The 26,787-nt window shown below is 37.4% G+C and overlaps 1 protein-coding gene across 1 annotated transcript in view; it reads right to left on the reverse strand.

Moving 5' to 3' along the window:
• parga (poly (ADP-ribose) glycohydrolase a) overlaps positions 1–26,787 on the reverse strand; it is a 215,302-nt gene that overhangs the window by 95,868 nt on the left and 92,647 nt on the right. Inside the window, exons 9-10 of the mRNA XM_060854133.1 lie at positions 25,704–25,861; positions 6,152–6,231 (exon numbers count right to left, since the gene is read on the reverse strand). Coding sequence (XP_060710116.1) covers positions 6,152–6,231; positions 25,704–25,861 — 238 coding nt within the window. The remainder of the gene's footprint in view (positions 1–6,151; positions 6,232–25,703; positions 25,862–26,787) is intronic.

Below are 26,787 nucleotides of genomic sequence, written 5' to 3' on the forward strand. Positions count from 1 at the left end.
GACCTACCTATATTTACAATGACCACTGGCTGTTCACCCTTCACTCCAGAAGATTCTGCAGCTGCTCTGTGATATCCCTGACTCCCACCAGGGAGGCAACTTACCATCCTGGATTCATGTCTGTGGCCACAGAAATGCCTGTCTGCACCCCTTACTTTTGAATTCCCTATCACAGAATCACAGACAGAGTCATAGAGATGTACAGACCCTTCGGTCAAACGCATCAAGGTCAACCAGATTAACTAAATCAATCAAGTCCCATTTGCCAGAATGTGGCCTATATACCTCTCAACCCTTCCTATAAAGGTAATACTCTCTGGATTACAACCTGAGCCACGAGCTAATTGGCACAGGGTCAATGAGATTAAGCAAGTAAATGCGTTGTTCAAAGATGGATGTGGGAGAAATGGATTTGAATTCATGGAACATTAGCACTAGTACTGGGGAAGAAGGGATCCATTCTGATGGAACAGTCTTCATCGAGACCAGAGTCCGAGTGAATCGGACAACTAGGGCTGTAGACAGGGCTTTAAACTCAATTGGGGAGGGGTGGGATTCAGTTGTAGGGGAAGTTACAAAATTTAAATTAAAGGAGGAAGTAACAGTGTAGATTAGCGATGTGGCAGATGGTTACTAAACAATAAAACGTGAGAGACAGAACAGGTGAATATCTTTATGCAACGAAGAATTATAAAAATGTAGGCAACTTTACCAATGGAACAAATTTTAAAGTTTTGTTATTAAATGCACGAAGCATTCGAAATAAAGTGGATGAATTAATCATGCAGATAGATGCAAACTGGAACAATATAATTGGTATTACGAAGACATGGCTGCAGAGTGACCAGGGATGGGAACTGAATGTTCCAGGGTTTTGGTATTAAGGAAGGACAAGCAAAAAGGAAAAATATGATGGAGTGGCAGCGCTGGTTAAAGAGGAAATTAACACAAAAGTGAGCATGGGTATTAGACCTGACAATGTGGAGTCTGCCTGGGTTGAATTGAAAAATACCAAGGGGCAAGAAAAACATTAGTGGGTGTCATATTACAGGCCCCCAAACTATTGTAGTGATGTTGGGAATGGCATTGAACAGGAAATTAGAGATGCATGTGATAAGGGATAAGGCAAATCAATCAGAATGCCCTAGAGGAGGAATTCTTGGAGTGTACACAGGATGGCTTTGTTAACCAATATGTGGAGGAACCGACTAAAAAGCAGGCCATCATAGACTGGGTACTGTGAAATGAGAAGGGAATCATTGCCAATCTAGCTGTGAGAGACCCCTTGGGGATGAGCAACCATAACATGATAGTATTTTTTTTAAATAAGATGGAGAGTAAGATAGTTGACTCAGAGATGAGGGTACTGAATCTTAATAAAGAAAACTGTGATGTTATGAGGCATGAGTTGGCCTTGATAGATTGGGGAGAATTACTTAAAGTGATTACAGTGGATAGGCAATGGCAAATATTCAAGGAATGCATGGGGGAACCACACAACTGTTTATTCCTGTCCGGAACAAAAGCAAAATGGATAAGAGGGCCAACTCATGGATTACAAAGGAAATAAAAGATAGTATCTGATTCAAGGAAGAAGCATACAGATTTCCCAAGAAAAATAATAGGTCTGAAGATTGGGAACAGTTTAAAATTCAGCAAAGAAAGACCAAGAGATTGATTAAGAGGGGGAAACTACAGTATGAAAGGAAGCTTGCAGAGAACATAAAGACTGACACTAAGAGCTTCTATTGGTACACAAAGAGAAAGAGATTAGTGAAGGCAAATTTAGGTCCCCTACAGACAGAAATGGGGTAATCTGTAATAGGGGACAAAGAAATGGATGAGCAATTGAATACATACTTTGACTTGTCTTCGCAAAATAGGACACAAATCAGATTCCAGAAATGTTGGAGACTGCAAGATTTAGTCAGGGGGAAGAGCCGAGGGAGATCAATATTTGTAGAGATACGGTGCTGGGAGAATTGAGAGGATTGAAGGCAGATAAATCCCTAGGGCCTGATAATCTACATCCCAAACTGCTTAATGAAGTGGCTCTCGAAATAGGGGATGTATTGGAGGTCAATTTCAGGAATTAATAGACTCTGAAATAGCCCCTGCAGATTGGAGGTTAGCTAATGTTATTCAAATATTCAAAAAAATGGAGGTAGAGAGAAACCAAGGAATTACAGACCAGTAAGCCTAACATAGGCAGTGGGGAAAATTCTTGAATCCATCATCAAGGACTTTATAGCAGAGCATTTAGAAACCAGTTGAGGATTAAGAAAGAATCAGCATGGATTTATGAGGGGGAAATCATGCTTGACAAATCTGTTGGAATTCTATGAATCTAACTAATAGAGTTGATAAGGGGGAGCCCGTCGATGTGGTACACTTGGACTTTCAGAAAGATGTTTGACAAAGTTCTACATAAGAGATTATTGTACAAGATTAAAGCGTATGGGATTGGGGAAAGTATATTGAGACAGACAGAAACTGGTTGGCAGAGAGGAAACAGAGTAGGAATTAATGGATCTTTTTTTTAACTGGCAGGCAATAGCTAATGGTATGCCATAGGGATCAGTGCTAGGACCCCAGCTATTCACAAAATGTAGTAATGATTTGGATGAGGGAACTAAACATCATATCTCAAAACTTGCAGATAACACCAACTTGGGTGGGAGAGTAAACTGTAATGAGGATGCAGAAATGCTTTAGCATGATTTGGACAGGTTGGGTGAGTAGGCAAATCAATGGCAGATACAGTAAAATTTGGGATAAATACAAGGTCATTCACAAGCAAAAGCAAGAAGGCAGATTACAATCTAAGTGGCTGTAAATTGGGAGAAAGGACTGTTTCGGGACCTAGGTGTCCTTGTGCACCAGTCACTGAAGGCAGGCATACATGCAGCAGGCAGTAAAGGCAGCAAATGGCATGATGACCTTCATTGTGAGATTTTCCAAGTAAAGGGGCAGGGATGTGTCGTTGCAGTAATATAGGGCCTTGGTGGGGCCACATCTAGAATATTGCGTTCAGTTTTGGTTTCCTTTTCTGAGGAAGGATGCTCTTGCTCTCTAGTGAGCGCAGCCAAGGTTTACAGACTGATTTCAGGGATGGCTGGACTGTCTTACGAAGACAGTGTGACTAGGTAAGGATTATTTTCACTGGAGTTCAGACGAGCGAGGGGGAATTTCATAGAGACTTATAAACTTTTGACAGGACTAGACAGGGCAAATGCAGAGAAGATGTTTTCCGATGGTGGGTGCATCCAGAACCAGGGATCACCGTCTGACAATTCAGGGTGAACTATTTAGGACAGAAATAAGGAGACACTTCTTCACCCAAAAAGCTGTGGGCCTGGGGAATTCAATGCCACAGGAAGAAGTTGATATCAAAACACTGAGTGTGTTCAAGGGGTGGCTATATATAGCAATTGGGGCAAATGGGACCAATGGCTATGGGGAGAAAGCAGGATTAGGCTACTGAGTTGGATGATGAACCATGACCATGATGAATGGCAGAGCAGGTTCAAAGACTGGATGAGTTCCTCTCGTTCCTGTCTTCTATGTTTCATTTCCTCTGGCAGCTCATTTCATCCATGCATCACCCTCTGTGTGAAAAAGTTGCCCCATATATCCCTTTCAAATCTTTCCCCTCTCACCTTAAACCTATGCCCTCTAGTTTTAGACTCCCTACTCACAGGGAAAAGACCTTGACTATTGAAAATAAAAACTGACAAGAACAAGATGCAGTAAATCAGAAGCAAAAATTGAAATCACTGGAAAAGCTCAGCAGGTCTAGCAGCATCTATGAGAGAATCAGAGTCAATGTTCCAGATTGAGTGACCCTTCCTCAAACCTATCCATGCCCATCATGATTACATAAACCCAAAGCTCACCCCTCATCCTCTGACACTCCAGGGAAAATAGCCTCAGCCTCTCCTCACAGCTCAAAGTCCAATTTTGGTGACCACCAATGTATCCCCTCGAACTTTGGCAACATCATTTTAAATCTTTTCTGAACCCTTTCAAGTTTTACAATATCTTTTCCACAGCAGGGAGGCCAGAATGGAAGTCGGTTTTCTAAATGGCCTAACATGTCCTGGACAGCCACAACATGACCTCCTAACTCCCTATATTCAACTTACTAATGAATAAAGGCAAGCATACCAAATGCCTTCTTCACAATATCAACTCCACTTTCAAGAAACTATGAACCTGCACTCCAAGGTCTCTTTGCCTGGCAACACTTCCCAGGACTTTACCATTAGTGCACAAATCTTACCTTGATTTGCCCTACCAAGATGTCGCATCTCACATTTAGCTAGATTAAACTCCATTTGCCACACTATAGTTCTGCCGCACATTTTCCTCCCCTTCTGTGCAGCAAAGCCACGTGTGATATCATGAACTTGGCTGATGCTGAGAGACTATCCCCCCAATAGTATTAATGGTCAATCTCAAAACAAAGATCAATCATTTTTAAGTCTTTATTTCTTTCAAACATTGTGACTTTTGTTGTTGATGTCACTTTCTTCATAAGAACTACGAGCAAGAGTATGCAATTTAGCCCCTCAAGTCTGCTCTGCCTTTTGACATGACCACGGTTGATCATACTCACACTCAATTCCATTTTTTGCCTGTTCTCCATTACCATCAACCCGTTACTAATTAAAGATCTGTCCCAGCATCCACCACATTCTGGGATAGTGAACTCCACAGATCATGACCAGTTGAAGGAAGTTATTTTTCCTTATCTGTTTTAAATCAACTACCAATAACCTAAAACTATCACTTCTCATTCTAGATGGTTAAATTCATTGCCAGCATTTATTGCCCATCCCTAGTTGCCCTTGAGAAGGTGGTGGTGAGCTGCCCTCATGAACCACTGTAGTCCACCTGCTGTGGGTTGACCCACAATGGCATGAGGGAGGGGATTCCAGGATTTTGACCTAGTGACATGAAGGAATAGTGATATATTTCAAAGTCAGTGGTGAGTGGCTTGGAGGGGTACTGGCAGGTGGTGATGTAGCCTTGTATCTGTTGCCCTGGTCTTAGATGGAAGTGGTTGTGGGTTTGGAAAGTGTTGTCTGAGGATCTTTGGTGAACTTCTGCAGTGCATCTTGTAGAAAGTACACACTCCTGCCACTGAGCATCGGTGGTGGATGCATGTGGATGTGATGCCTATCAACTAGGTTGTCTTGCCCTGGATAGTATCAATCTTCTTGAGTATTGTTGGAGCCGCACCCATCCACACAAGTGGGGAGAATTCCATTACACTTCTGACTTGTACCTTATAGATGTGCTTTCAGGAGTCAGAAGGAACGTTATTTGCTGTGGTGTTACTACCCTGCTCTTGCAGTCACTGTGTTTATGTGGAAAGACCAGTTGAGTTTCTGGTCAATGGTAACCTGCAGGATATTGATAGTGGGGGATTCAGTGATTGTAACATTGAATGTTAAGAAGTAATTTTAGATTGCCCAACAAGGGAAAACGTCCTCTCTGCAGCTACTTTGTCAACCCCTTTAGCATCTCACCTATCTCAATTAGATTTTTTCTAATTCTTCTAAACTCCTGATGTATGCCTAAACTGCTCAATCTCTCTTTATAAGATAAGTCACTCATCTCTGGAATCAATTTAGTAAAACTCTTTGAAACTGCCTCCATATAATTAATCCCTCCTCAAGTAAAGGGACCAAATGTGAATATAGTACTCCAAGTATTCAAACCATCATGCTTTTCTTTTTTGAAAAGAAAAATATCACTTCTACCGTGTCAAATTGATAAATCAAAAAGCTGTGCTTTTTAGGTAAGGATATTTTTGAAATACTTGAAAGTAACTACTTGCGGTGAGTGAGGAGAAGGAGCGAGTGTTATTTTTCCTTCCCATCGCTGGAGACAAATTTGACATCTGTTTGCAATCTTCACAATGGTCAAGAATGAAATTCAGAGGTGAGGAATTAACAGTATGAATCCATGCTACACCATGGTTGGCACCGTGCACTTGAACGTCAGTCTACATTATTTGATGCCGTATTAAAGGTAGATAATAAAATTTCAAATGGTCCATTCATAAATATTTTAGAGATTGTAATTTATTTTACTGTAGAAGCTCAAAGAAGAACTATTCTTATTCTAAGCAGTATGAACTTACTTTCTTTTGTGACTTTTCTGAAATAACAAAAAAGAGTTTTAAGCTTTTCAGCTTTCTTGTGTGAAGATCCTTCAAACAATCTGAGAAAAAAATTAAAGCAATATTCAATATTCAATGTAAGGAAATATGCATACAATTAACAAATGACAGAATAGAAAAACAACAAGAAAATCAAATGTATGTTAAGATCTGAAGAATTTCCTGTGCAGCCAATGTCAAATTGGTTAAATAAATGAACATGGTAAAAACAATGACTGAGATGCTGGAAACCAGATTCTGGACTAGTGGTGCTGGAAGAGCACAGCAGTTCAGGCAGCATCCGATCAGCAGTACTGCTCCTCAGATGCTGCCTGAACTGCTGTGCTCTTCCAGCACCACTAGTCCATAAATAAATGAACATGTCTGCTGCAGCTTTGAATATCGTAATAAAATTAAAAGCAGATACTGGATCTGTATTCTATATTACAACAAAGGAGGCTTAATGCTGCAACAAAGAAATTCACATTAATTTTCATCTGTTTACTCTTCAATGGTCTCATTCTTTTCAAAAAGCCTTTGAAAACAAAAGAATACCTAAGGAAATGTTTAATGAATTGTGTACCTTCATACTCAATTTTGTTTTTATGATTTTAACCTTCAAGCAGCATTCAAAATAACGTAATGGGTCACTCTGAAAACCCATGAATATTCTTCATTCCTTTGTTAAGTAAATGATAAGCTATTGTAGGACAAGTATTCATACACTCATCTAACCGTACAGCTTATTTAGTTGCTTTCTACATCATCGCATTGTTCCTAGATATATATCACACTCAGGGCCTTTCAAATAACAAGACCGGGAATAAAATTGCTAAATCTATGCTGATGCAGTAAAATCCCTTTAGGCTATACATAATATTTCTGAGAGCCAATTCCAATATACGACTGATTTCACTGCCAAACTGAACTGACATGTATTTTTCATCAGGCAGGTGAACATGACAAACCAGTCCTTGTTTCATGAAGGATAATGAAACTACTTAGGTAATCCCAAAATTTGACCTCATAATTAGTACAGTGACAAACTATTTCAAGCTGCTCCCTAATTATCAAAATGCTGTACACTATGATTATTTTACATTTACTTTTACACAGACACTAAACATATTCATCGTTCTGTGTGCCTGAGGAATTCAATACACTTTGTATTAAGTATCCTGCTCTTTTAAAGAAGGCATTTTCCATTTTGCTGATTTCTAAAGTGATTTTCATCATTTATTTTTAATGAAGTTATCTAATTATGTAAGAAATTATGAATGGTTTACTTTAATTAAGTTTTAATTATAATCTTCTGTAGAGATGTTTGGAATTAGAAAATCTTTTAAAGTTACTGACTTTCATGAACGAAAGTAGTTCAATAGCATATTTGGAATAATTTAATATCTCAACTATACTGAAAACAATAATGGCTACAAACATTAAATCCATTCCTCAAATGAACACGTCTGTATACATGTACTTCATAACTATACGACTTAAACAGATTTAGATTACAATGATGCTCGTCATTAAAATATTTATTTGAAGGATAAAAGCTTACCATAATGATTAGCTTTTTATTCATATAAGAAAAATGCAACTCTTATTTTTCTAAACTAAATTAACATTAGGAAACACTAAAAATAATGTGATCGAACTGGAAAAGGAGATATTAAAAATACAGGAGACTCCAACAGCACAAGTTGCAGGGCCATGAGCGACAGTAAAGTTATGAGTTCAAGTCACACCAAATCAATTTGTGCAAATAACGCATCATACTGAAACCAAGATGATCCGAAAAATCAAACTTCGTCCATAATACCATTCAGTGAAGGAAGCCTGGTTGCTTTGCAAGTATATGCCATTATTAACATTAGTCTTATGAAAGGTCTAGCAATTTACCCAGTTATAGGTAACATAACTACATGAGTAAATTCTTACCAACTAAAAAATGCAACGTGCAGTTGAAAGTTTCAGCATAACAGGACAATACAAGTGTAGCCAAGAGATCCCTTTTTATTCTTGGCAGCAGGGTTCGTGCATATGAGGTTTCAAATAATTAGTAGTAACCCCAATAGAAGCCAACTAAACCCAACAGTAGCAAAAATAAATTTTTAACCAAGAACTAATTTTCAACCAATCACTGGTTTATATTTAAGTTATGACTTATTCACAAGTCCTCCTCCTCTCATACCAGCAGGACAAATAGCCCAATAGAATTAGTACAAAAGGACTTCCCACAGTTCCAAAAAATAAACTGATGAGTGAAATATACTCAAAGTGCATAGCTACTAAAGCCTCATGACTTGAACAACTTTTGGTTTGGTACCCACTGTTGTAAATTCTTAAGTGGCTTTAATGTTCATTTTCATTTTAGAAACAGGACACTAAAAGATCAGGCAAATTGACTTACATTCAGGTTTATATTTCTTCGGTTTACAGATTAATAATCATCTGTCCATTACATAAGTTTTGTTTTTCCCCAAATTCCTCCATGGCTCCTGAACATACAGGTCTATGTTGAGGTAGGTTTGAAAGGAACACAATTCTTTTCTAAGGAATTCAATTGATCAATCTTCATGTGTGTGCTTATCCAAGCTGCAACATGTGTCTATTTGATTACAAAGATTAATCCTGGTCAATAATTTCTGACCATAGCTTGAGAACTCCAAGACTAATTCTCATGATCAATACTAATGCTGCGGGAAAGTTACCTCCCAATACACAAATCCAGACACATTTTGGCGATTTAACTAAGTAGACTACTGACTGTGCCACTGGAATAGCATACGTCAGCTAAATTCAGTGCCTTGAAATATAGGAAAGGATATTTAATAATGTAAAAAATTAAAATACAATGTATTTTAAGGATGAAAACTCACAGATAGAATTCAAGTATTGAAGATAAATTAATTTTTATGCTGTACTTTTTTTCCTAATAGAATCAAGAGACCTTCAGAGAAACAAAGGTGATGATGATGTTTACCATGTTTTCACATTCAAGGTACAAAGTAAGAACATAAATGTGTGGTCACTAACTATATACACAAAATGATGCATTTAATATGGTAAACAATGGAATCACAAAATATTACAGCATAGAAAGAGGCACTTCAGCCCATCAGATCCACACCTGCCATCAATCATGTATCTACTCTGGTGATACAACTCCAACATTTTATCTTTCCATGCAAACCAATTTCATTCATGGAGGTAAAACTAAATTTGTGTTAAGTATACATTGGAGGCAAAGCAATGAATAAAATCAAATGCTACAGTTTTTGTACTTATTTCAAGGCTTATTTACGAGTATAGTTCCAATTAGTGCACTGTACCACAGAAATAGGCCAGTTGACTTCTCTAAACTTAAATCATTAGTTTCTATTCATGCACACTGTAAGGAGCAGCTGTAACGAGCCAACAACAATATATTATCTAAACAATAAATAAGCAAAATCGGATTATTGTCCTGTTATCTACATCAAATGCTAAATATACATTAAGAATACAATGTCACAAGCCCAATTGATTCACAGAATACAATTTAATTCATGACTTAAAATTAAAATCACTTATTTTTGTTCCTGAAAAAAAGCACAAATATTTTATAAGATAGAAATGGTTATAGAAGTCTGTTTACAAAACATGCTGGAGAGTCTGCAAAAGCTGCCTATGAAACAAAAAGTTCAAACATGTAACATTTACTTGTATCACACTGTTATCTCTCCAGTTAGAAAATATGCTGTTTGGAAACATCACTTGTTCAGAAATATGACCCTTTCTTACAGAATTGAGACATTGAAGATGGTTTACCTATCCAAATAAGCTAATGCTTCATTCTGCTTTATAATATTTTCCTGAAACATATGAGTTATAAAATATTTAGAATCACAGTATTTTCTAGTTCACACATACATGATTAGGCATTCTAACATAACTATCAAATCCAGAAAATTTGAAAATCCAGGAACGACTTTGTCCTAAATATTCCAGAGATGCTACATTGGGAAAAACTCTTAACTAAAATACAATGTTAATGAATTGCACCAGCGATGTGGCAATATCAGGCATGGCTAACAATTAAAAGACTGCATTATCAAAGAGAAATCTTGCAGAACTATTACGATGAACTTACATGAACAATATTTTCTATAAAAATGAGGCAGGATACTACAGCCATGCTACATGGAACACTCTTAAATGTGTGCAGTATTCAATATGTATCATGTTATTTTAGTGGTTAACAATATATTCCACCTAAACGTTTTCCCATTTATTTACCTTTTCTATTCAATACTGACAACTTAGAAGACATTGCAGAACTAAATATTTATGAAAATGGAAGAAAAATTTCCAATCAGGCAGAATCAATATCAAACAGTGGATATAAATATCATCTGTAAGGTTGGGGAGGATAAAGGACAATGTCCCATGTTCTGTGCTATGCCAAAATGAAACTGGCAAAATACTTAAGCTCAACTAACACAATGACAAAAGTTAGCTTAGTCACCAGTAATCAGGGGTCAATGTATTTCCTATTTATTAAAGCACAAGCCAAATATTTAAATGGGAAAGTATGCATTCATCCAATTACTGGGACTATAAATCAAACAAAATATTCTGCACCACATGGAAGTTTGAATTAAAAAAAACACACAAATGCAGCACTTTTGGAGGCACTAATGCCTTTTTGGCATTGACTTACATCAGAATGCTTTACATCTAATTCATTTAACTCAAGAAGCACACCATGAAAGCCACCCACAGCTCGTCTCTGACCTTTTCACTGTCAATGTGGAGCAGCTGAATCAATGGTAATCAAATATATTCCTTCACTTAGATAATCAGAGTCTGAACTACCCAGCTGCAGACAGGACAATGACATAAAACACAGCACTATCTGTCTTTATGGATAAAAGCAGAAGAGAAGTAAAAGAAAACAAAATCAGCAAAGATTCATTCATTAGGAACTTTTTTAAAAAATCATAATTTAGAACTATTTTAGAACTACAATTAAATTTGATTTTATGAACTTATTCATTAAGTGCCACAAAAGAAAGTAAACATACTTGGGTCCAATTCAAAACAAACATAAAAAAATACAACTGTGCATCATTTAGCCATCACAAAAACTGGGTTCAAAAGCTATCAACACAGTATTAACTTTCAATTTAAAGCCATGGCAATTACAAATTTGTTTTCTAACAAAATGAAATAAAGGAGACCACCACTCAACAATATACACGTTTAACACAGAAGAAGCATAAATCTAAAAAAAACTTCAATGGATGGCTTTACTTTAATTAAATTACAGCATGAAATTTCAACATCTTGACTAGTTCTTATAATTAGAGGTATTCAGTTCAGCAAATGGGGTGAAGATTATGAGACAGTCTCCATTGCCACTTGACCAGGTATTTGTTTTGTAGATATTTCAACATTAAATTTGACTCAATTTATTCACATTTTGTGTTCCAGGTGCATTATGAACATTAGTGAGATTTATCATATGCCATGCATGACAGAGAACTGAACACAAAGTTTGTGTAGTTAAGAAGTCAAGCTCCAATTAAATAAACGCAATACTTCATGGGTCTTCATAATTTTTTCATCTTTTATTCACTGAACAATTAAGATCAGTCCGAGAAATATGAATGCATTTTAATTTTACTAAATAGATTGAATTTGGATACATATATTACATAATATTTACAACACAGGAAACAATCCTCCAATCTAACAGGTCCATGGCAGTTTGCATGCTGCACACCAATCTGTCTGTGCACAACCTTATCAACATATTCCTTCTATTCCTTTGTGTGTTTATCGATTTTCCCTTTCAATACCGCCATGCAAGCTGTGCCAACTATTGTCAGGGTTAGCAAGTTCCATTCTTTGGTTAAAGGTGTTTCGCCTGAAGTTTCTATTAGATTTATAAGTGACTATCTTACATTTCTGTCTTCAGTTCTCATCTTCCTACCACCTAAGTGAAAACATATTTATGGCTTATTTCATAATCATGAATATTTCAATCAAATAAATCCTCTGTCCTTCATTTGTATTTCATACCTTTGGAGCTCAATATGGGTGCTGACTTTTCATTATTTAGTCATGAATATAAAATTGAACACAAAATTAGATCATTTTTACATTACGTATATCTATGCACAATTTAAAATGTGTATGGTGGCATTGTTTGCATGAGTGATAGCCATTCTCTGGTTCATTTTTCTGGGCAATGCCCTGATCAATCAAAGTCAACCAGTCTGCACTGAAATCTAAACAAAACCTGGCAGTTAACAGTCAATCATCATTAATTGCCGCATTCTCTATGTAATGCATCTACCAATCAGAATCCACCTGCCAACCAAACAGCATTCCATACAGTAAGACAGCACCTTCGAAAGCCATGCCAACCACCAACTAAAAGGACAAGGCAGCAGCAATTTGAGAACACCATCTGCAAGTTCCTCTCCGAGCCACTCCTACCATCCTGAACTTGGAAATATTTTATTATTCTGTCAGTGTGGCTAGGTCAAAATACTGAAACTCCTTCCTAACAGCATTGTAGGTTTACCCGTACCAAATGGATTGCAATGGTTCAAGAAGACAACTCCTTTTTCCCGAGCAACTAGGCATGGGCAATAAATTCTGACTCAGGCAGTGAAGCCCACATCTCTGAATGATTTTTTTAAAGTAGTATTTATACTTCATTTATTGATATTCTTGCAAATTGTCCTGATCACTGCAAGATGAAATCTTTTGACAAAATGAGTTTTTTTCCCATCAACACTCAAGTTTCGTACCATCAAATAACTATTTACAATGTAGTTGCCAACTCTGGACAGTGGACTACATCGTGAATAGTGATGTCTCTCTCCCATCTCTCCAGATCACTGCCATTTCTTTTACATTTAAAAGAAGGGGACTGACTTTATTAAGTCGACATTATGGATACAGTACTTGGACTTGCAAATTACTCTCATCAAATGCAAGGAACTTCCTTGGTCACTTCAGCGATAACTGCTGAGGAACGCTGATTAAACCGTTTTAAATACTTGAGATTCTATGCATCTGTGTACTTCTTGATCTTGTAATTCCTTTGTTTATTTTCCTAAAATATCACAACACCAGGTCATATTGATTTATCATCAAACTCTCATCTCTTACACTGAGGCACTGAATCATGGCTAGGTAAAGCATTGCTTTTTAACGAAGTGTTCTTAATATATTGACTGAAAATATATCTCTGTGTAAAGTCCGTTAAATTCAGCATTGAAATGTGTTATGAGGATGTCAGGCATCTGTTGCATTCTGAAAATTTTATTAAACTGCACATTTTATTTCTAGAGTTAAATTTATTTCAGTTAGCTTTGTGTAGATAGTAGATTTTCACATCTTAACTCACCATTACTCAGTGACAGGAAAGAGAACTTCTGCGACAATTCCTAAAGTCTACAAAAATCACTAATTAAAATTTGAACAATTTCAAACATCGATCTCAATAAATCCACAAAATAAACTGCCAATGAATTATGGAAGATTGGTTAAAGTAGCCCAGTGTTTTATTAATATAATTTGGAGCCTCCTGCATATTGGGTATTAGCAGTTTGCATAACACAACAAATGAGTCTATCATGGTGTTTCTATTTCTGAATCTAATTGGACCTGAAGCAATTTGACAGCATCAAACTACACAGAGATAATTCAGCATCAGGTTGTTCAACCCAACCAATCTGTGATGCTACAAAAGTAAAATACTGCAGATACTGTAAATCTGGAATAAAGACAGAGGATGCTGGAAATACTTGGCAGGTTATATGCATCTGGAATCATGGAATTGTTATTGTACGTGAGGTTATTCAACTATTATGTCCCTGCTGGGTCTCAACAAGAGCAATACGTCTTGACCATTTCCCTGCCTTTTAACTTTAGCCCCATAAATATGTTCTCTTCATTTAAATATCTAATTTTCTTTTGAAGGCTTTATAAATCCTGTCTTCATCATTCTTCCAGTCAGAACATTCCAGATTTCAATCATTGTATAAACAAACTTTTTCTCATGACATCATTACTTTTGTTATTCGCTTTAAATTAATGACCTCTGCTGGATCCTTCAACTACTGCAAACATTTACACTCTATCTACCTTGTTCAGAAATCTCATGATTTTGAAAACTTCTACGGTACCTGGAACTGGACACAATTCTCCAGTTGAGATCAAACCAGTGGTTCGACATTTATCGTAACTTCTTCCACCTGCAGATCTATTTATAAAGCTCAGAATACTGTGTGTTTTTGGAGAGAAAAACAGTTTTTTTTTCTCGGATGTTTGATGACATTATATTGAACTGGGTCAAGGACAAAGTCTAAATTGTTAGAACAGTAATAATTTCCCTCTCCACAGAAACAGCATCTTAATCCCATAATGTTCACATATCCTTTTATCCTCCTTTGAATTAAAAATCTAACCTATCCTTAAATATTGAATTGGCCACTGTTTCAATGATTAACAAATGCAACTATCAATCATGTATAAAAAAAAGTTTGCATCATTGTTGTTATAATCCCAGTTCAAATCATTACTGGACAAATAAGTTCCCAGTTTTGAAAACTGTCTTTATAAATTAAACAAAATTCAGAATATGATCTAGTGAGATGGCCTTTCACAGAAACACGAGCATACAATGCTGCAAATCTGATTTTAGCAAGAAAACATAAGATTTTTATGCAAAGATAAAACCGAATAAAGTAAGTTACTTATAAATAACAATTTGAAAGATTTTAAAACATTTCATCTATCCCAATGACATCTCTTCACAATACGCAAACAACAGAGTTCCTTCTCTATCACATTTGTAAACTTGTGACTTTTCATACTTGAGAGTTTAATAGCCTATTCCTGGAGTATTCATACAACTGAGTTTAGACCTTCTCAGCATCAAGTTCCAACCAAGCACTTCCAATCTGGGACTTGCAAACTCAGTGAGGTACCCTTTGTCCTAGAGTGTGTCATTGAGATGTACAGCACAGAAACAGACCATGCCAACCAGATGTCCTAACCTAATCAAGTCCCATTTGCCAGCATTTGGTCCATATTCCTCTAAACTCTTCCTATTCGTATACCCATCAAGATGCCTTTTGCATGTTGTAGTTGTACCAGCCTCCACCACTTTCTCTAGCAGCTCATTCTATACTCGCACCACCCTCTGCATGAAAAAGTTGCTCCTTAGGTCCCTTTTAAATTGTTTCCCTCTCACCCAAAACCAAGCCCTTTAGTTCTGGACCCCACCCCCCTCCCCCCGGGAAAAGACTTTGGCTATTTACCCTATCCATGTCTCTCATGATATTATAAATGGCTATGAGGTCACCCCTCAGCCTTTGACGCTTCAGGGAGAACAGCCCCAGCCTATTCAACCTCGCTCTATAGTTCTAAACTATCTCCTTTCTTCAAGATAAACTACTTAATGCATCTAATTTCCATCAGGACGTCTGCAAACCGAAACCAACGGCTTTCCAAGCTATGGTGTTTCATCCAAGCAAATCTATACAAAAACAACTCCTGACCCATCTAACTGAGAACAAACAAATGTTCTTCAATGTCTACTTTGGTCACTCGTAAAACTTCCAAAGCAAAGAAATTCCCATTGCTGCTCTAGAAAATCTCTTGCACATTTTTATTTAAAAAGTGGCCCTGGAAATACTCTCAAATGAATCATTGACCCCCTTCTCATATACAGACCAAAGTCCACATGCCACTATTTCAAAATCCAACACATTGATCTGAATTACATATGTTTAATCTTATATATCTCTTCACAGTACATGTCAATGAATAGTAATCGTCTATTTATTTTAAATATAATCTTCTTAATTCTAAATACCTTCATTAAAATACATTTCAATATCATTATTGCAGTTTTAAAGTCTGCATATTTTAATTTCTTCATTCTATGCCAAATGCTAGTGAATCTGTACAATAACTAGTTGACCCAGATAACAATTTTTTAGGTCAAATTTTAAGCAGTTGTTGGAACTTGCTTTTAAATTACTTCTGTTGCGTGTGCTTAGAAATTATTTTTCTATTTAAGTTTTTAGCTCTTCATAGAAATTGAACATTTAATAACTTTACAATGTGGTGCCAACTTAATTCAAGTAGGTATCTGACCACCTTATGTACAAAATAAACCAAAATAAAATGGTCTCTTGGGGGGGGGGGGGTGATATTTCCAGTTCTTCTTCTCAGAGGTTAGTAAATGGGGTCCAAATCAATGTGTTTATTGATGGAATTCCAGTTTGAATGCCAGGCCTCTAGGAATTCCTGTGCATGCCTCTGTTTAGCCTGTCCTAGGATAGATGTGTTGTCCCAGTCAAAGTGGTGTCATTCTTTGTCTATATGTAAGGATACTAATGATTCCTATAGTGTGGAAACAGGCCTTCAGCCCAAGTCCACACCCACCCTCTAAAGTGTATCCCACCAATACCATTTCCCATTACTCTACATTTACGCCTGACCAATGCACCTAACCTACACATCCCTGAGTACTATGGGAAATTTAGCATGTCAATTTACCTAACCAGCACATCTTTGGATTGTGGGAAGAAACCGGAGCACCCGGAGGGAACCCACGGAACACAGGGAGAATGGGCAAAATCCACACAGACAGTAGCCGGAGGCTGGAGTCGAACCAAGGTCCCCGACTCTGAGAGACAGCACTGCTAACCACTGAGCCACTGTGCAGCCTCTGAAATTACTACCAGATTACTCCGACCCCTTGGCATCAATGTAGCCCACAACAGATTTCCCTTCCCAGATGTCACAGTGGAATGAACAGTTAATGGAGAACTGCAGACCAGCATCTACAGTAAAGCAACACATGCAGATGGATACTTAACTACAGAAGCAATCATCCCAACACACACAAAAGGAGCTGCACAAGCTATTATTTAAGTGGACTAAAACACACTGCAGCACCCAGGAACTACGAGCAGCAGAAGAAAAATACTTATACAGGGAAACCTCGATTATCTGAATTAGATGGGCGGGCAGTATTTCGTTTGGATAATCAATTATTTGGTTAATCGATTAAATACTTTCTTCTGGAGCTTGGAGTTTTTAAAATCTGCTTCCCCATTCAGGAGACTGCAACAGCATACAGTGCATGAGACCCCACCTCCAGCCAACAACATCACCCCCCCCGCCTCCTGACATCCTGCCCCCCCCCGACCACATCCAAAACCGTCCCCCTCCCTCCCCCAATCCCTGTCCAGCACTGCCCCCTCCCCCGTCCAATACTGTTCCCGCCCCCTCTCCAGGGCAGCCAGACTTGACACCAACAATAAGACTGCTGCTGCCTTTGTGGGGTCTGTCTCCAAATAGCGCTCATGCGCGCACACGCAACTTTCTACTGCAACATTTTGACAGGTTCCACATCTTCGAGGAGAAAGTGAGGTCTGCAGATGCTGGAGATCAGAGCTGAAAACAGGTTGCTGGAAAAGCGCAGCAGGTCAGGCAGCATCCAAGGAACAGGAAATTCGACGTTTCGGGCATAAACCCTTCTTCAGGAAGGGCTTATGCCCGAAACGTCGAATTTCCTGTTCCTTGGATGCTGCCTGACCTGCTGCGCTTTTCTAGCAACACATTTTCAGCAGGTTCCACATCTGCCCTGTACAGGACAATGTTGGTCAGGAAGTTAGGAAGGTTGGGGGGGGGGGGGGGGGGGGGGGGGTAAGGGTGCACCCCTCTGTAGAACTCCAGGGAAAGTGTGGGGAGAGAGAGGGAGGGACATCAGTCATTTGGAGTCGGTGCCTGTTTACCCACTGTAAACAAAAAACACAATCACTGTTGGAAACACGTCTTTGATGTAATGTTTCTATCTGGACTTTAAGATCCCCTTCAGATAATCCGATTTTCGGATAATTGGTATTTGCATAATTGAGGTTCCTCTGCACAGAATAGTCAAGAAGAAGTACCCAATAAATATTGTCCGCCGATTCTTAAACAGAAAACCCAAACAAGTAGACAACATGTCCAGAAACTCCAGCTACACTACCATACATCAAAGATATCTCAGAGATGACTGGCAGACTACTTCCACCCCTTGGCATTGTAGTCCACAAACCTATCGACCCACTGAAACAGCTATGAAGAACCTAACGGACCCTATACCAACAACCAACAAAATGAATGTCATTTATAAAATATCCCGCAAAGACTGTAACAAACACTATATCAGACAGACAGGCAGAAAATAAGCCACCAGGATACACAAACACCAACTAGCCACCAAAAGAAATGACCCTCCTTACATACAAACGAAAAAGGACACCATTTTGACTGGGACAACACATCCATTTCAGGACAGCCTAAACAGAGACATGCAGGAATTCTTAGAAGCATGGCTTTCAAATCCATGAATAAACACATCGATTTGGACCCCATTTAACAACCTCTGAGAAAAAGAACCAGAAATGATATCACTCACCTTAAGAAACCAAGAGGCACAAATAGAAAGCAGGACAGAACACCAGTGCTTCACTGGAGGCTCACTGATGATGTTACCTAGCATGGTGACAAAACATCTGAAAAAAAATCTTCCAGCTCAGTGAGCAAACTTACAACCTGATTATGTTGTAGCAACTACCATTATGCTCTAGTAACCACCATCTGTTGACAGATGCCTGTTCAGTTCATAGTATAGTTATATAGATTTAGTATGGCACCTCAGGAATACTTTCTGCATTAATCCCTTATTTGAAGCCTCAAACTTTTCAAGATAGATTTCTCTTCCTCAGATAAAAGTTGAAAATCAACATTATCATTTGCTCCCCTAAAGGTACAGTACCACTACCGGGAATAGAGTTTAATTACAATATGATAGTAAAATCTTCGTGTAACTACAAGTACCATAAAAAATTCCAAAATCAGCACAAAAACTATAATATGTACTATACTGATATGCAAGTCACCAAACAGAGTGAAAACACAAAGAAAAATTGAATCGTGTCTTTTGTTTTACACAGCTTATCAACTAATATTAACCAAATCCTGCTGTAGATTTTTCAAGCGATCTTACATTCAAAAACCCTGCTTAGAACAGCTGCACATCAATAGCAAGCATGCCCTCAGTCTCCTATGCCCTATGATCTGAAATGCCCTGCAAATTTATCTATCTCTACATTACTCTCTTCTCTATTAAGATGTTCTGCGAAACTCATCTCTTGAATTAACCCTTCTAATCTTAGTATGGTTTTGTTTTGTGTTTGGACCTCAGCCTGTTTCAGATGACACAACAATGTTTGTTTTGAAAATGAAAGTTTGGTCTCATTTTTAAGGACCTGAATCAGAAAGTTCTCAAATACAAATTGAAGCCAAAAAAATGTCTCAAGATTAGCACAAACATATATTAAATCATGCTACTTGGCATATTTCAGGGATGAAATAATGTCATTCTCATAAATTAAACACAGAATATATTGAAGCATATAATGCCTCACAAAATGCTACTAAAAACATTGATTGTTTTTGTGAAGATCCTGCGATACAGTTCGGTATATTATCACTAATTTAATTTAATATTTATCAGGTTTAAGAGACATGGTAACACAGGGATAAGGTCACTGGACTAGCAACTCAAGAATTCTAGGCAAATGTTCTGGGAACATGAGTTCAAATCTCACCGTGGCAAGTAATGAAATTTTAATTCAATAAAAAAATTAAAATATTGGTCTAATGATGATATGAAATCATTATTGATTGTTGTAGAAACCCACCTGGTTCATTAATGTTGTTTAGGGATGGAAATCTGCCATCCTTACCTGATCTAGCCTGGATGCAACTCCAGGCTCACAAGAATGAGGGTGACTCTTAACTGTTCTCTGGGGAAATAAGGGTGAGCAAGAAATACTAGCCCAATCAGCAACACACACATACCATGAACGAAAGAAAAGAAGTGTCATACTCTCCGTTATATTCTAACCAGTAACAGGGAATTTCTGCACCTGTATGTGAGTATATATGCATGAGTGCTTTCCTGGACTGGTGCATTACAGCTGAAGTCAAACAGTGAGAATTGCATGTTGGTGAGTGAAGCTGAAATTAGCAGCCTTACTGACAGATTGGTTTAGTAACTGGACCTTATCTATCTAACAGACAGGGAGCATCTGTACATGAAAGCCAGGAAGCTAAGGAAACTATTTTTGAACACTTTGCTGTGCCTTCAAGAAGAATTATTTGAAGACATTATTCTGCTGTCCTCTAACAATGTTAGATTAATTGAATTGAATAATTTACTCTTAAGAATCACCAGATGATGCTCATTACTGCCATAATTTATGTTGTTTACCATAATGAATCTTTTATAATCAATTTATAATACTAAATCAAATTTTAAGTCATTCTGAACATAAAATGTTTAATTACCCCATTTTTAGGTAACCATGGGCAGAAATATCTTATGAATGGAATATTCATACTCATTTCTTTCTTCCTCATTCATAACAGAATTTTTCTGCTCTCTTCTAGTAAACCATAAACTCTTTTCTGCACAATTGAAAACTATTTACATACGAAATGTGCTTCAACACAGATCGGGTATTTTCCTTGATATCACGTCTTTAGTAGCAGTTATTCCTTTAAAATTTAAGTAATACTAAGAGTGATGAGTACTTTTAAAAGCGTCGAAGAGTGCTGCAACACAACATGCTTATATTATTAAGTATACTCTAATAGTTACTGCAGCCAAAACCAACCAACCACCTTCTGAAAAGCACAATAAGTTGGCTATCTTATGGTTCAACTTCAAATGAAAACAAATCATTCTAATCACTCACTCTCTCTCATACAAGAAGCTCAGTACACTTAGTACTTACGTGCCTTGAAAGACAAGTCTAAATGGTTGAACATGAATTAAATGAAGCATTGCATATTATTATTGCCACTTTATGCTATTTCCACTTTTTACTCCAAAACACACTTTGGAGGAATCGTAAAGATTATTACCTCAAGTTAGTTTACATATTTTATAGTTTGTACACTTCAATTTCTTATAGTTGTACAATTAACATCTTTGAAAAACTTTAAATTCCCTTCAATTAACCAGATTGGCCATACATAATGCAAATGTAGGAAGAATAGTATTCTATGATTTTATCTTCACTGTTAGTGGTGCAAGAAAGAACTGACATTTATTTAATATCTCATCACACCCACCAGGCTATTTCTGAAGCATGTCCAACTGATTACTTTGAAGCACAGTCATTATTGTTGCTTACAACAGTAGTTAGATCATGCAAGTACCATTAAACTTTCTACTTCAACCTTCAAGGAATTTGGAGATAATTGTCACAAGTTACCATGCATATCAACCGGAAAAACATACGGTAGATAAGTAGGTTATTTCCATCACTATGCTTCACTGCATGTGTACTTGGACTTGGTGCTAAAGATCATATTGCTAAGACTATTGTCACTGGTAGTTTTTTATTAAATGATGGGATAGGAATTGATATTACCAGATGAAAAGTTGATTGCATCAAAACTTCAATGGATGGCTTTCTTTTATGCTTTAATTTTTGTTCTTAATGATCATATGTAACCTTAAACTAAGTTTGTTTATAACAACAGAATATTACACTGCACCTGGGAGCATATTGAAAAATATGTTTCATAAAAATAAATATTATATTTAATTACTCAAAAAACACTTCAAACATTTGAGGATGTTTTGTAACAGCACAGTGGGTCACTTATGGCAAGATATTGAAAATTGGAGGATAAAATGTTCAGAAAATATCATAGCATGCATGATGCAACACACATTAATCAGACAGTATTTCTGTTTTGACAATTTTCTTTTTCAAAAAAAAAGACTTGTATATAAGGTATTCTAAAATAATGTTTTTTAAAACAAGACGCTAACTAAAAAGGATTACCTTCTCAACTCTGCACTGTCCAGAGTTGCGCATTTGGCATGTAGTCAGATGTTACAAACAATGTAGAATGGAAAGTTGTTTATTTTTAAGACCCATGACAGTGGGAAATCTCATTAGCCATGTTTGGTATTCCATAAAACATTTTGTGCCTTGATGTTAGAAGGCTCTTTTATCACTACAACAGCTTTGATTGAATCAGAATAAACATACCAAGAGCCATTGGGCAGCAGAAGTTGAAAAAGCACACAGATGCCGTCATGATAACAGGACAAAATATAATAATTGCCCTTTTATGATTTCCAAGCTCTTACATGTTCTTCATTTTTGTAGCAGCAGAGATGGCTTCAGGGGACACTAATCAATCTCATTGTTCCAGGCTGTTTTATCTTCAGTGGAATAAAAGCATCTTACAATGCAAACTGAATAGTGCCACACCCAGTGCCCCCTCGTCTAAAGAAAAACTGAGGTAAGTACCTGTACAGATGATACAGAATTTCATTTCTGATCACAAGGAGTTTAATTATTGGACTCTGGGTCTCCTGCTAAACTGATGGATGCAGAGCACTGGAAGTCAAGTTCCAAATAAAGTAGGGGTAAACTAAGGAAGAAGTTGATACTATTATACTAGAGATAATAACGACAGATTCCTGACAGATATTTAGATCTCAACAACATTTACTTAATAGTCTTAAAAAGTACAATCTTGTTTTCCAACAAATCAAAGGGTTGGATTTTACCACAGGCTACAGGACCCTCACATTAGACCCCCATTTGGGTTCCAGAGTCTGGTTCTCTTGGTAGCACAATTTTCTTGGAGCCAGCCTCCGAGCAGGTCGTTTTCACTTGCTATCTCTTAAGGATAGCGGTTGACTCATGAGTTCCGTGCCATAGACCGACACTTCTGGAGCATCTGGAAAGGTGTAACATCACAGCTGTGGCTTTTGAGTGCTGATACCAGACAAAAATATGAGGGCAGAAAACGTTGGGCACCTTGAAGCAGAAGAGAAACCCCAGCACAGGAAACTGTTTGAGCCATGAGTGAGGCCTGTTCATCCTTCCTGATGTCACTGGGAACATGAAGCATTTTAACTCCAACAAATCCCAGACTGCTACAGGAAGGGTGGCTTCATTGAACTGGTGGTCACTGCTCTGTCAACGCTCTGTCAGCTGCAAAGTTCTAGCAAGGCTACAAAATCATTTCTCTTAACAAGTGACAGTTGATCCCTGCCCCAGCCCATCACAATGAAGTTATCCACTGGAGGGAATGTTTTGAGGAGATGTCCTATTGTGGGTCTACCTGTTTATCTAGCCCTCTTCCCAGCTTCTAACCAGGTTCACCATGTGGCCAGGAAAATTGAGCCCAATGACTCTTGTGAGGGAACTCTAGAAAGTAGCACATCTCAGGACAATTAGAGACAAATTGCTGTGACTCTGACCTGTTGAAATGAGTAGAACAAAAAAAAACGGTTGTCCAATGAATCAGTTGGAATTGGTTTGCATTTTGTAAGTATCATTACAAAAGTCAATCCATTCCAGTTAAATCTTGCCCCCAATTATCCTACAAAATACAAAACTATGTAAAAAAACATCAGTTTGCATCCTACATAAAATGCTCATCAATTGCACAGCAAATCTGCCTAGCCAACAGAGCACTGTAAAACCTGAGGTCATCTCCATGCAAACATATGATTAGGAGCAGGAGTAGACATTCAAGAAGATCATGGCTAATCTGATAACCTTTCAAGCCCTTGCTTAACGAGAATCTATCTACCTCCGCCTTAAATATATTCAAGAACTCTGCTTCCACCACCTTTTCAGGAAGACGGTTTGAACGACTCACCAGCCTCAGAGGGAAAAAAAAATATTTTTCTCGATTTGAAATGGAAGATCCTGATTTCTAAGCAGCGATTCCTAGTTCTGTATTTTACCAAAAGAGGAAACATCCTCATCACATCTATCCTGTCAAAACCCTCAGGGTTGCATACATTTCAATCAAGTTGCCTCTCACCCTTCTATATTTTAGCAGATACAAGAGTGCCTGTCCAATTTCTTCTCATAAAATAGCCATTTCACTCCCATTCTTAGTCTGGGAAATGTTTTCTGAAGGGAGTCCAAGCATTTATATCCTTCCTAAATAAAGGTGATCAATCCTGTTGCATAGTACTCCAGATGCATTCTCACCAGTGCCCTGTAAATTTAGCATAACTCCTTACATTTGAATTCAACGCCCCTTTAAATAAAGGATAACATAATTACTTACTTTATCTGCAAACTAACCTTTCATGATTCAGATGCATGAGAAATTCAGATCTTTGAATCTGTCACCCACTTAGATAATGCTTATATTTTATTCTCCCAAAAATGGACAATTCACATTTTCACATTACACTCCAGTCGTCACATCTTTGTCCACTTGCTTGAGCTAAATCCTTTCATAGCCTCCTTATGTTGTTTCACAACTTACTTTCCTATCTATCTCTGTATCGTCAGCAAATTCGGCACCTATACATTCCAATTTAGCCAATTCATTTATAAATTGTTAACAGTTGAAGTCCCAGCGCCCAGCAATCCCTGTGGTACACCATTCATTAGATCTTGCTAAGCTGATAAAAACATTCATGCTTATTCTCCACTTTCTGTCCGCCTAACAATCTCCTACCCACGCCAATATGTGACCATCTACACTATGAGCTTCCTTTTTCTGCCATAAGCTTTGATCTACTATGTTAAATATCTTCTGGAAATCTCAGTATAGTACATCCACCAGTTCCCTTTTATCCATTGCATGTGTTACTTCCTCAAGGGACTCCAACAATGGTCAAACATGATTTCTCTTTCACCAAACCATACTGACTGAACTTATCTGAGTGTCTGCTATAATTTCTTTAATAATTGCTTCTTACAGTTTCCCTATAACAGACATTAAGCTAACTAGTCTGCAGTCTCCTGCTTTCTGTCTTCCTTCCTTCTTCAATAAAGAAGTTACCTTATCTTTCTTACAAACAAAAGGGACCACCCTCAAAACAGTGACAAGACCATTCCCAATGTAGTGGAAAAGCTGAATACTTCGACTGAAACATGCCTCCCTCCAATGGAGCGCCGAGCTTCCAAGCAGCAATGCTCTAAAATAACATGCAGATGCTGGAAATATTCTCAGCAGGTCAACTAAGTCTGTAGAGGAAGCAGATGTCATACTTTAAGTGACCGATGCTTTGTTAGCTACCTGACTTGCCGAACACTTCCAGTATTTTCTGCTTAATAAATGGATGATAGTATTTTCATACACTAGGCAATCAATTCAGTCAGACAGCATTCACATTTTACAGGCATGAAACATTGTAATAGGAAACATACAATAAAAACAAAATAACTTTGACTTTGAGAGATGGCATTGTTATATCGATACTGTATGCAATTGAAGAACTAAAACAGAATAAAGAACTGTGATGCTGGAGATCTGAAAATCACAACCAAAGAAACTGCCGGAGAAACTCAGCAGGTCAGGCAGCATTGCTGGACATAAAACAGAGTTAATGTTTAGAGTCCAGTGACCCTTTTTCAGAATTATCGCAGTACGCTGTAGAGGAATTTTTTGTACTTACTTCTTAAAGTTTATGTCCGGGAAGTTAGAATATTCAAGTTTTCCTTTGTTATTGCGTCGAGGAAATGTGCAAAAGAAGGCATTGGCCAGAAGGCAAGCTATTTGTTCTTGTGACATTGTGATGGAGTGATTCATCTTCTGTTTAAGCAGTGGTATCGGCTGGCATGGAAAGAAGCATGGGAAAGGTAATCAGTTTAGCAATGTAGCGAATAGAGAAGCAAAATTACAATTACCAAATTAAAGTATATATAGTAATTTAGGAACACTGCTACGCTGTACAAGCTGCCTTGTGGCAGTAATCTCATTTACCTCAATTGATCGGAAAATGTTATTATTTGAGGCATTACAAATTCCCAATGTTTTAGAATGACCCAACATCAATGAAAATATAGATTGGTTCTTTCCCAATATTCTGTACAAGGGACACAAGGTAACTGAGATACTTTTATGTAGTACAAGGGAGAGGCATTTCTTGTTCTTCATAATTTGCAATAGCTCATTGTTGCTTAAAATATCAAATATTTATTTTATAAAAACAACTTTGATAACAAAAAATTATTCTACTTTTATAGATGGATTTTGTGTCACAATGCTATCTTGTGCATTTGCATTGAGTTTCATATAGATCCTTTGCCTTATATCATAAATCTGAAGTAATACTTCAAAAAAGAATTTAGTTTCCATTTTAAAATTCTGAAGTGGACCTTTTTGAGATTAACCTTGGCATCAGAAGTTCTGATTTAATGAACAAAATAATCATTTAGCTTTTTGTTTTGCAGATTTACAACCACAATCCAGAAGAATATTTTTTATTTTGCAAATAAATCCCATTTTTTATCAGAATGATCTAGACCTTTTGTTTTATGGAAATTTGGCTGGATGACAAATAGTACAAAAATACATTTTCTCCAGGGGAAGGCTTGTAACTTATGCAAGGCCATCCCTTCAGTTCAAATCTTGCCTTAATAATTTTTCCTGCCTATATGACCTGCCATTTGATACACTCAAACTAACAGCTAAAAGGAACTGTTTTACAGACCAGAAACAATTACCCCTACAATGACAATATGACAGTGAGAGAATTT

This window comes from Hemiscyllium ocellatum, chromosome 43 (genome assembly GCF_020745735.1).
Source record: "Hemiscyllium ocellatum isolate sHemOce1 chromosome 43, sHemOce1.pat.X.cur, whole genome shotgun sequence".
Classification (NCBI taxonomy): domain Eukaryota; kingdom Metazoa; phylum Chordata; class Chondrichthyes; order Orectolobiformes; family Hemiscylliidae; genus Hemiscyllium; species Hemiscyllium ocellatum.